The sequence below is a fragment of the Suricata suricatta genome, chromosome 2, assembly GCF_006229205.1.
Source record: "Suricata suricatta isolate VVHF042 chromosome 2, meerkat_22Aug2017_6uvM2_HiC, whole genome shotgun sequence".
In the NCBI taxonomy this organism is placed as follows: domain Eukaryota; kingdom Metazoa; phylum Chordata; class Mammalia; order Carnivora; family Herpestidae; genus Suricata; species Suricata suricatta.
Window position 1 is genome coordinate 12,551,290 of NC_043701.1, and position 12,389 is coordinate 12,563,678.

At 37.7% G+C, this 12,389-nt stretch overlaps 1 protein-coding gene across 3 annotated transcripts in view; it reads right to left on the reverse strand.

Annotated features, from left to right (window-relative positions):
• AGK (acylglycerol kinase) overlaps nucleotides 1-12,389 on the reverse strand; it is a 76,495-nt gene that overhangs the window by 28,575 nt on the left and 35,531 nt on the right. For all 3 annotated transcript variants that reach the window (XM_029922494.1, XM_029922505.1, XM_029922499.1), the window contains exons 5-8: nucleotides 12,002-12,077; nucleotides 9,293-9,385; nucleotides 7,561-7,593; nucleotides 6,394-6,488 (exon numbers count right to left, since the gene is read on the reverse strand). In XM_029922494.1, coding sequence (XP_029778354.1) covers nucleotides 6,394-6,488; nucleotides 7,561-7,593; nucleotides 9,293-9,385; nucleotides 12,002-12,077 — 297 coding nt within the window. The remainder of the gene's footprint in view (nucleotides 1-6,393; nucleotides 6,489-7,560; nucleotides 7,594-9,292; nucleotides 9,386-12,001; nucleotides 12,078-12,389) is intronic.

The window sequence follows — 12,389 nt, forward strand, 5'->3', positions numbered from 1 at the left end:
AATTTTAATTGCTGATTCGTCTGTTCAAGGACACGAGACTGTCCCTATCTACATTCTGATTGTCAGCTGAAAAGTGTATAGGTAAAAAAAAAGGCCTGCTCTATCAGCAGCTGTTCAGGGCAGGTGAAATATGCCAGACTTCAAAGCAGCTCTAGGTTCATATTCTAATTAGATCCCAAGTCAGACGCACAAAAGACAGCAAAAGAAATATTAAATCAACAAGTGGCCAGACAATAAGATACTTGCTCTTACAGCAGAATGAACAAGGAAACTCACATTAAATACTTTCCTAGCCCAGCCTGTCCCTCCCTTTGGGCACTTACCCACTCTCTCTTTGCATCGCTCACTAGTCTCACCCTTGAGATATTGGCTGAAATGTCACCATTTACCCTAACCAGCGTGTAGGCCCTTCCCTATAATTCTCTATCACTGAACTGTGTTCATTTTTCTTCACAGTAGATCACAATCTATAATACATATTTTTTATTTACCTCTTTATCATCTGCCTCCTCCTGGAAACTCAAAGTTCCATAGGGTTAGTGATAATTTATATCTAATACTCACCAATATTAAACCTAACACCTAGCATAGAGCAGGATACATAAGAGGTAATCAATAACAGATGAATGATTTTATTCTATAAAATTCCAAGCATATAAAAAAAAAGTACAGAGAATAGTATCATGAATTCCCATGCATTCCTTGTCCAGCCTCAACAATTATCAATACACAGGCAATTCTGTTTCCTTGTACACCTGCCACCCACTTCTCCCCATCTGTATCAGAGCAAATCCCAGATATCTTAACACTTCATCCACACATATTTCTTTAAATATCTTTAAAAGATAAAAAAAAATTTTAAAAACCCAAAATGCTATTATATCTAAAACACTTAAATAATTCCTTTATATCAGCATACCTTTAGTCAATGTCAAAATTTCCCCAATTAACTCAGATTCTCTTCGGTGTCTTTGTTCAAATCTGGATCTAATAATAAGGTCTATATATTGCAATTGGCTTATATGTCAAGCCTTTTCCTATCTATGGATTCCCTCTCCTTTTCTTTTCCCTACTTGTTAAAGAAATGGGTTGTCTTATTGTGTCGCTAAGGATCTGGATTTTACTGATTGCATTCCCAAGATAGTAACTAACGTGTTCTCATTCCTTACATTTCCTAAAAGTCTCTGAGCTTGGAGTTTTTGGCAAAAATGAACTGCAAGGGTGGAATTCAAGGGTCAGTAGATAATCAGAATGAACAATGAGAAAGAGGAGCCAAGGAAGGTCTATGTCAAGGTCAACCATACTGAGAAGTGACTAACATTTCCTCCAAAGCACTTATTCACACAAGTAGAATTATCTAAGTTTAAAAGACTTAGTTTAATATTTTAACTTCTTTTTTGAAATTAGACTTATTGAGATATAATTTATACGTAGCAAATTTCACCCTTTTGGGTATACCGTTCTACAAATTTTGACAGATGCCTTCAGTCATATAATCATCACCATGACCAAGATACAGAACATTTACAGCACCTTAGAAAGTTCCTTCATAGCCCTTTGTGGCCAACACACTCACCCCATCATCTGCGCCTGGCAACTACTGGCTGCTGTTTTCCAGAATGTTCTATAAATTGAAATAAGAAGTGCGAAGCCTTTTCACCAGCTTTTTAAAACTCCTAGCATGAGTATGAGACTCATGCTGTTGGATGGACTTCTACACTGTTTCTTTTTATTGCAGAGTTGCATTCCATTGTACGGAAAGTACACAGATTATCCATTCACCAACTGATGCACACTGGCACCATTCCCAGTTTGGGGCAGTTACAAATGAAGCTACTATAAACATTCCCCTATAAGTTTTTGTATGGACAGAGGTCTTCATTTCTTTTGGGTAAATACCTATGATTACAGCTCACAGGTTTAATATTTTTAACTGTCAACTGCCAAACTGTTTTCCATAGTGGCTATACCACTTTGCATTTCCACTAGCAACATGAGAGTTTCAGTTGCCTCATGTAGATATCAGCACCTGACGACATCAGGTTTCTGTATGGCTTAAGGCATTCTAAAGGGCGTATCTCACAGTGGATTTAACTTGCACTTCCTTAATGATGAATGCCATCTATGTCTCTGGCCAAGTGTCTATTCAAATGTTTTGCCCTTCTTTCTATAAGGGAGTATGTTTTCTTATGACTGAATTGTGAGTTATTTTATATTGTGGATATTGGTCCTTTATCAGATATGTGTCTTGCAAAAATTTTTTCCCAGTCTGTGGTTTGATTTTTCATTTTCTTAACATGCTTTTCAAGTGACAGAGGTTTTAAATTTTACTGAAACCCATTTTATCCTTTTGTAAGGTTTCTGTTTTTTGTGTCCTATCTAAGAAATCATTACCTAACCAAGGTCACAAAGATTTTCCTCTAGAAATGTTAGTTTTAGGCTTTACATATAAGTCTATGATCAATTTCATGTTAATTTTTATATATACTATGAGCTTTGGGTTATGGTTCATTTTTTTTTTGCATGTGATTAGCTCACTGCTTTAGCACTGCTTCAGTTGAGTTAGTCTTGGACCATTAGAAAGTTAGTCTTGGAATCAGATAGGGTAAGTCTTCAAACTTGGTAATTCCTTTTCAAAGTTATTCTGGGTGTTTTAGTGCCTTTATTTTTCCATGTAAATTTTAGGATCTACAAGTCAATTTCTATAAAAAATCTTCTGAAAAGAGATCAATTTGGAAAACAAGCATTTAAATATTGAGTCTTTAAGTCCATGAACACACATCTCTCCATTTATTTGTTTCCATGATTTCTCTTTGAGGTTTTGTAGTTTTCAGCATATACATTTTACATATATTTTGTTGGATTTATCCCTACGTGTTTCATGTTTTTTGTAAAGGCTTAGCAATGTTAGTATTCTATTACCTTTATTGTTATATTTTAGAAAAATATAGTAATTATTAATAAAGTAAAAGATTTAGTGTGTCTATCATTTAAGTACAACTATAAAAAAGGAGACATTTAGAAATTACTATAATCTCCATTCAAAAAAAGTGTAGTTTCTCTAATACAGCTCCTCCTAATCTGTTCTGCTCTGTACAGTACTGATAGGAAAAAGCACCTTTTCATAGTAAAATGTTCTTTCCTTTAAAAATAGAAGTTTTTCCTTGGGTGTCTGCATGGCTCAGTCAGTTCAGTGGCCAACTTTGGCTCAGGTCATGATCTTGTGGTTTGAGAGTTCAGGCCCTGGGTCAGCCTCTGTGCTGACAGCTCAGAGCCTAGGGCCTGCTTCAGATTCTCCCTCTCTCTCTCTCGCGCTCGTGCTCTCTCTCTCTCTCTCTCTCTCTGCCCCTCCCCAGCTCACACTCTATCTCGAAAATAAACAAACATTTAAAAACATTTCTTTTAAATAAAAATAAAAATAAATGTTTTCCCTAGGTGAAACAGCAAGAGAATAGAGGGTTATCGTCTTTGATTTATGTTGTTTTAATTATTGAATCTAAACTCGTTAATTGTACAGTCATCCTATTTCTTATTTTCCATCCTAAACTATCAGTAAATATGCATAAAGTCTGCAACTTATCCCATAGTTTACCAAGCATAATTGCTTGTTCACCTAACTAGTCCTTATTTTAACTTAATCTTCCAAAGTACTATTGTTGGGCATCTGGTAAAAGCAGGTAAGGAAACTGACTCAAGAGAGAGATTCAATCAGATTCTCAAGATCACATAGCAAGCTTGTGGCAAGATGAGGTTCAAATGCAGGTCTAAGTCCAAGGGTGCACTCTCTCACCTTCTGAGACCATTATGGACATACCAAAGGACTATCTACGGTTCCCAAAGGGCAAGCCCACGACTTCCAGGCTTCCTCATCAGTGTGACCAGATTTAAAATGTAAACAGCTAAGTCAGGAATCACATCCACTTGAATTGGCGCTTCTAGCAAAGTTTCGTACACTTTAAGACACTTTCCCCAAATATACACATTAACTCACTTGGATTACATTCCGGGTTCCTTAGTAAGCAAATCAAAGTGAAAAAATGGCTTATTTTACTTTCCCATATTTCTCTGTCAACATGTCTTTACCCCATTTTTCCCTCCAATACCAATGCTATCCAGGAAATAGGCAGCACTTTAGAAAATGAAATTCAATTTAGGATAAAGCAAGAAGTATGATCACAGGTCTAGATGCTATAAATATATTAATTCTGAAGGAAACTCTTAGAAAGGATCTAAAAGCTCTGGACTTGCTCTAAGTAGCACCTAGCACATGGAGAGGTTTGAGAGACTGACCTTAAAAAAAATGTTGCAGCTGAAAAATCTTTTTCCTTCATATATTTTTTTTAAGTAGGCTCAACAGCCAGCACGGAGCCCAGTGCAGGGCTTGAACTCATGACCATGAGATCAAGACTTGAGCTGAGATCGAGTCAGATGTTTAACCAACTGACCACCCAGGTGCCCCATGAAAAAGCCTTTTAATATTAATTTTTACCCAAAATTATGTAGCAGAGAATAGCTAAGCTACAACCCCAAAGTTATCATTCTCTGGCAGTAACTGAAAGTTCTAAATAAAGCAGCACTGTAGCACGGAACAGCTATTTTTTAGGATTATTTACCTGCAACATTCCAAAGGCAGGACTCCGTTTTCTCCTGTCATAATTGTGGTACAACACATCCCGACAGCAGTCTCGAAAGCAAAGCCTTGTTCTCTTAAAAGGCCTTAGGCATCTGCCATGCTGAGAGGTCTACAAAATTCCGAGCCCAGGGCAGATTTACTTAATTACCTAAGAGCCCTTGGGCATGCTTATAAATTAAGTTTTAGAAATCTTTAAATTATAAATAGAAGCAGCAACAACATTAGTTTAACCACAAGGAAAATTAGCTCCCCAAAAACTGAAGACCTTCAAGAAACTGAGACCTGGAGGGTAGCCACAAGGCACGTAAACTGGCTTTCTGGACAGGCAAGGTGTCCTCCAAGGAACCTGATCTCCCTCTGGATCGCTGACATATTTGGAACGTTGGCTAAGCAGTTCAAATAATCTGTATTGACTAAAAATGAAAGCCTAACTCTCTACAGTAACCAAGGCCCAAATCACATAGAATTTATCTCAGATAAGAAAAATGTTTGAATAATTCATTTTTTGTTTTATCTACTGCCCCTCAGAAATTCTGAACTGGGAATAACAAGTCTGGCAAACTAAAGTGCCATGTCAGGCTTTAGGATGACTAATGAAGAACTGAACATCCCTGTTAGATTAAGGCTTGAAGCAGGAGACGTTAGATGAAGGCCTGATATAGGTCTATGTTTATGCCTCGTGTCTGACATCTAGATCAAGGGTTTTATATGTGTATACATACATATATACGTATACGTGTGTGTGTGTGTGTGTGTGTGTGTGTGTGTGTGTAGAGAGACAGAAAAGCCATGGTAAAAATGATATAAAATAACTCCTAAAATTATAACAGCAAAAATAAATCCACAGAAACCAATTTAATAAAAATCCCAACAGCAGAAAGAAAAAAAAAAACCCAAATAGTAAATCACCTGAGTACTATTATTATGTTTCTAGAAGGTTATGTAACCAGAAATGTCAGGAGAAGATTTTAGTGAACACATTCAACAAGTATTTATTTACTGATCTCCCCCAACTGTGTCACAAAGCTTACGTTAAAGATCAAGCAACTGACAAGGAGAGCCTGCAAAGGATTTTCTCAGTCACACGATTTCTCGCTGTTCAAAGCTAGGACTCAGACTTAAAATTCCCATCTCCTTGAAGGACTACAGTTTTGTTTACACAGGGCCTTGGAGAGAAAAGAACAACAATCTGCCGACTCCTGAAGACAGTCAGATTCGCAGCAACTTCACTTAGACGTTGCTTCCCCGGCTGCTCTACCCACACCGCCTTCCACTTCCAGCATTTCCCAACGGACGCGACTATTATTTAGCTGTTCCAGCTACTTACGTTATCAAAATAATGAAGACACGGCTCCCAGTTCAGTTTTCACAAGGGACTTGCTATTTGTTATCATGTATTTTTAAAGCAAACAAATGATCAATGCAACCCTGTCTTCACTAGAGAATCTTACGACATAAAAGCATAAAGACGGTTCGGATCAGGGATGCAAGCTTCAAAACTGACGAAAAGACATCAGAATTCATCTCAACACCTGACTCGGGCACTTGATATCAGATCACCAGGGTCCCAGAACCCAAAGAGGAAACTTCCCAGTGAATGGAATGGTTGAAATTTGATCAAGGTCCTGCTCTTAATGATTTGAAGTCTCAGGCTATCGAAGCTAGAAACAAAACCAAGAAATTCTTATAACGCACATGTGAACTGTCCATTCCCAGGCTCACTCGCCCACAAATGCTACCACCCCACATTGACAACCTACTGGACTTTGTTTCCACTTTCGGCAAAGAGAGTATGACTCAAACTACTGGTCTGCCCCAGTGGGATAAATCCAATGGGAATTTTACTGAAGGAAGCCTGGGGGAAAAAAAGAAGAGGAAAGTTTTATGGTTATGGCCAAAAAAAAAAAAATCAAGCTGAACAGAGAGACACAGACATATCCACAATGACAAAGTAACTGACTCTAAGTCCAGCACCCCGTCTCTCCCTTCCCTGACCAGCAGTCGGATAATATGAAGTGAGAAGTTACTAAAATGAGGAAGTCCTTGGAAACAGGACTCTTCATCTGGAAGAAATATTTGGGTACTCAATAACAGCAACTGGTTCAAAGAAATTTGGTTACAAAAATGAGGGTCTCAAAGGTATTCGATCAATCTGCTACTGTGACAGAAATTATATTATGTTGTCACAGTATTCGAAGAAGTTGTGGATAAAATTCAACTAAAAATATCTAGCCTTTGTCCAGTAACTAATGACAGTGCTTTATAAACGCTCTCTAGTATAAAGAAGACAGAGAGAAGAAGCACGTTCAAGTCCTTCACCCCCTCCCTCTCTCCATTCCGTGAGGCAACCATTATCCTGCGGTGGCTGGGATTCCTTCCCAGCCACACTGTCATCCTTCTACGACGTATTTAGGCAACCATTAAACTATGCAGTATTTTCTGAATTTCAAAACTTAGTAGAAATGCCTAACATACTTTGGCAACCTGCCTTTTTTATTCAATATTTTTTAGATTTACTTTTATACATACACACAGATTTAGGTGTATACACACACACATAGAGAGATCTATAAGTACTTATAGATCTAATTCATTCATTTTTACTGCTACATGGCTTCCAGTATAGGAATATACCACCATTTATTTATGAAGGAATTCTGTGAAGAAAAATTTCCATGGGAAAATTTTATATTTCAAAGAACAGCTTTTCCAGTAAAAAGCTATTGGGTACTCTGGAATACTACAGCAGAGAAGTCTGCCACAGATTAATACAGGTGTTACAGGACACAGGCAGCAGTATATTATTTACTAAAACCCAAGGAAGCACCTTAAAATATAAAATCGTTAAAAAAAAAAAGGTAAAAAGATAAAAAAAAAAAGACAGAAATGCAGAAGTTGAAACGCAATTACTCTTTCTTAAAGCTCACCTCATCTGCTCTTCGAAGAACTCCAGTAATAACCTACAAACGTTAAAAAATGATTATAAACAATGTGCATTCCCCTTATCATATAAGAATTGGATTCAATTTTCATGGATCACAAACTTGTTCCTGTTTTCTTCCTAGAAACTAGGTGAAAAGATGTACTGGCCCGTCAAACTTACAGCATTGTGCAGAAGGATCAGAGCTAAATTAGATTTTATTCTTGACCTAAAATCAATAGTCCAATAAGGGCTAACACAAAATCATTATGAAACGTCCACATTATACTAGCAAGCTTGTTCTAAGTTCTGTACGACGAATACAAGTGTGAGGCACACAGCAGGCTTACAGAAGAGCCTAGGCTGTGCCAGAAGTGCACATACACGAAAAAACACCACCACCTTGCCACACGCAGGGAAGTCTCTGCCAATACATGTTTCTTATCGATGAAAATGAAGACAAGGGGAATAGCAGCCCCATTTTTAAAAAAGATGTTTTTAATTTGAATTTGCACATCGTGGGTTTTTTTTTTAACTGTGATACATAGGTCTTATAAAAGTGGTGAAAAATACCTGAAGAAAATTCTTTCTCAAAATCCCACCATGCAGGACAAGCATCATTAATCAGTCGTTTACATTTTGGCATATTGCCCTCCAATCTTTTTATTCAGTGCACAATTTTATATGACTGAGATGGTACCAAATACGTGATTTGGCATATTTCTTAAAAACATTTTGTAAAGGAAAGGCTGATGCCAATCTTCCCTCTTCACCTCCTGCCTCACTGAGACTCGGGATTAAATGGGGCTGTCATGAGGTCTACTCATTCTTTGTTGGCAGGCTATCAGTATTCTTCACACTTCATTAAAAAGCCATAAAAACAATTACAAGATCATTAGCACAGTCTTTCTAAGAGAAGCTTACTAGGGCTCACATAATTGCTAAGTCAAACATGGGACACTGCTCTCTCTGCTATTGGGTCCGGATCCCTCCGCACTGACGGAACCACCAAATGGAGGCAAAAGACGATCAGAAATGAGGCACAGATGTGAATTATGGCCGTAGGATGGAAACACTGAGCAGGAGGAGGGGCACCTGACCTGGCCCCTCAGGGTTTCCAATACATAGTGACGGCTCTGGTCTACTGCTCTCCAAAGAACACTTCGAGGGCAACGTACTTCTTGTCCTTACCGGACCAAAGTAAGCATTAAGGACATGAAATTTTACGAGAGGCAGATACATACACCTGAACACGCAGACTCCTGCCTCTAACTGTACTATTAGGAGAGAACGTTCCTTGTGCGGAAAGCATGGGAGGACAAACGCATTTTTTTTTTCAAAAACCTTTAAGTTTATTTTATAAGAATAAAGTTCTTCATAATTAAAACTGATTCCCTAACTCGCTAACAAACAGGGATACTCCATCAGAGTCTCCAACATATAAAAATCTCATTGTGCTCACCACCAATTCCTCTCCTTATTTATCCAATTTTATCCAACTTCAATGTGATAAAACAAAAATCCTTCTACATGCTGGGTATAAAGTTCACACAAAGCAAGGAAATAAGAGCATATGAGAAAAATGTAATGCTATGCCTGTTTCAGAGAGTAACAATCCTAAAAAATACAAACTAACAAGAAGTCATTTCCTTCCGTTGTAACCACTTTACGTCATTGCTCAAGATCTAGCCTCCATCTTCCTCACCGTCAAAACGGTTTCCGACTAACAACAGCCGTACCTCCTGCAGTGTCCCGTCGCCGCCTGCGACGATGATCACATCTGTGTTTTCCAACAGTTCCAGGAGTTTCTTGGCTTGGCCCTCATAATCGGTCTGAAACACAAAAGACGACTGGTAAATTTACCACCCTAGGGCCGTAAGAGCAACGATGTAAATATCCGGGGTATTTAAAGTTTTACACAAGTCTTTCCCCAAATTCTACATAATTGCTAGACAAGAAAAACTAAGCAGCTATCAAAGCAATTATATTAGATCGGGAGCAGAGAAGCAGTTGTCAAGCTAGTTTCTTAGGTAGCAGTAGATATCTAGTGTAGAAAGAAATATGACAGTAATTGCAATAAATGTTAATGGATTGAATGGTCCGGTAAAAAAACCAGAAAATAAAAAGTTGGATCCTTAAAATATCCTGTTTCAAGCCTTTACCAGCAGTACATCTAAAATATAAAGATACAAAAAGGCTCAAAGTAAAGGGATAAAAAATACTACACCAAGCAAAACCCAACCAGGGTAAGCTAGAGTCACTAATCATAGTAGAGAAGAGACTGTGGCAGAGGTGGTATGGGTGCTAAAGAGAATGGCTCCAGACAGGGTGAAAGTGCAAGACAAATGAGGCGATTTGAAACTGGACAGCATCTACCAACATCTTCTCAAAATATAAAACTCAAAAATGAACTATATGGAGAAATAGAAAAATCTGCACTAACAGTGGGAGATTTCTAACATCTCTCTATATTTAAAGCAGAAGAAAAAAAAATCAGTAAGGGCACAGAGGACTAGGACCACATAAGACTTAACTCACTGGGCACAAGCAGAACATGGTACCCTATGACGGATACTCTTTTTACTCCTACAGGGAACATTTATGAAAACAAAACACATGTTAGGCCATAAAACAAGACTCAATAAACTTCCAAATGCTGGAATTGTATAGACTACATTTGTTGACCATAATGCAATTAAATAAGAAGTCATTAACAAAAAGCTAATTAGGAAAAAAGATAATTAGAAAAACTTTACATTTGGAAATTTAAAAATTGGTCTAAAGAACTCAATTTCCATCATGATGGAAATTAGAAAATATTTTTAATAAATGTTAATGAAAATATTATGTATCATAACTTAGAAGATGCAGTTGAAGTAGAGTGAAATTTATAGCTTCGAATAAGTACAATGAAAAAGGGTAAAAAATAAGCATCCAAGTTAAAATGTCAGAACAGAAGAACAGGAAAAACCTAAAGTAAGTAGAATAAAGGAAAGAATAAAGACAGACTAGAAATTAATGAAACAAACATAAACGAGAGGATCAACAAGCCAAAAAATGAATTCTTAGCAAGAATTAAATGGACACACCTCTCACAAGACTTTTGAGAGAAAAAAAGGGGGGCAAAAATAAACAATATAAAGAATTAAAATGAGATATTACAAATATTACAGAAACTTTAAAGTCAAAAGGAAGAAATAATGAACAACTTGATATCAATTAATTTGGAAACTTCAATGCAATGAACAAATTCGTTGAAAATTGTGCCTTACCAAAATTAATTCAAGAACAGAATCTTGGGGGCGCCTGGATGGCTCAGTCAGTTAAGCAACCGACCAGCTCAGGTCATGATCTCATGGTTTGTGGGTTTGAGCCCTGCGTCGGGCTCTATGCTGACAGCTCAGAGCCTGGAGCCTGCTTCACATTCTGTGTCTCCCTCTTTCTCTGCCCCTCCCCCACTCATGCTCTCTCTCTGTCTCAAAAATAAATAAAAACTATTTAAAAAAAAAAAAAAAGAACAGAATCTGACTATTTCTAGAACCATACAAAAGAATTTCCCCTCAGAGAAAGCTCCAGGTCCGGGTGGTTTTATTTGAGTTCAATCGAACATTCAAGGAAGAAATGTCAGTCCTACGTAACAATTCTAGGATCTCTTGTACATGGAACCCAAAACGTGCATTATAAGCACTCAAACAGATGTTCATTCTCTTCCCCTTTCTCCCATCCCTGGAGGTAGACAACTAAAAGACCACATTTCAAACCAGTTGGACATGACAGTTCAACATTTCAAGGTAAATTGGACTAAATTACCTTTTAATCTCTGATTTCATGGAAGTGTGAAATGTTAAAAATAAACCACAGACTTACACACATTACAAGAGTGAGTTCGCCAAATGCACACACCTCGGTACACATCATACACCTATCCTCCAAAGTCTTGGGGCTTTGCGTGGAGCCGTGGAGCGTCTTCTGTGTAGCACAATCCTTCTAACTTACTTGTGTTCCCTTTTCTTCTTAGCCAAATTATCGCAAATTCCAAAGCTTTACCATTTAAAATTCTTCACCATAGAGAAAACGTTTACCTGTCTGTGGAACTACCAAGTAATTAATTACTCAAAGTGGAAAGTTTTTTATTTTCAGGAAATGAATTCTTACAGCTAGGACTACTTTCATCTTCTAAGAGACAGTAATTCCACCTCCTATCTTCAGATGAAAGGAATCATGTTCAGGCCTCGATCTAATCTTACTCTGAAAATGAAAAGCTGGCAATGCTTTGAAAAAATAAAAATAAAACCACTTTTATTAACGATCAGAACAAAGACACAACGTCGATTCCTCTGTTCCCAGCTTCTTGTGTGTTAAGTGATTTCTGCTATGGAGTCAAGAGAAGAAGATAAATTATAAGAAGCGGTAGCTCGGATAAAATCAACACTCTGGAGCGTTCTTACCTTGACGACAGTCACATCCATGCCAGATAAGTGTAAAATGGGGGCAGCATTTTTTTCAAATAGAGTCCTTGCTTTGCTGTAGACAAAGGAAAAAATACAAAAATTTTAACACGAGTTCTCAAGAGAAAGAATCAAAAGCCCAACCATCCTCGCTGGAGTAGAACAAGCAGCAGACTAAGACACCCAGGTTTCCTTTATTTTTCAAGCATAGGAAGTCGAACAATGAGTGATGAGGTTCTCTGGATAGAAGTGTGGCTCCTACCACTCTGGGGCCTCAGGGAGTTGACCTTCTAGTACAATCAGCTCCTACCCATCTGGGATGTCTGCAGTTCAGACTCTAGTTCCTCCAGAGGGAGAATGTACACCACATATGGCTCCACTCAGGAAA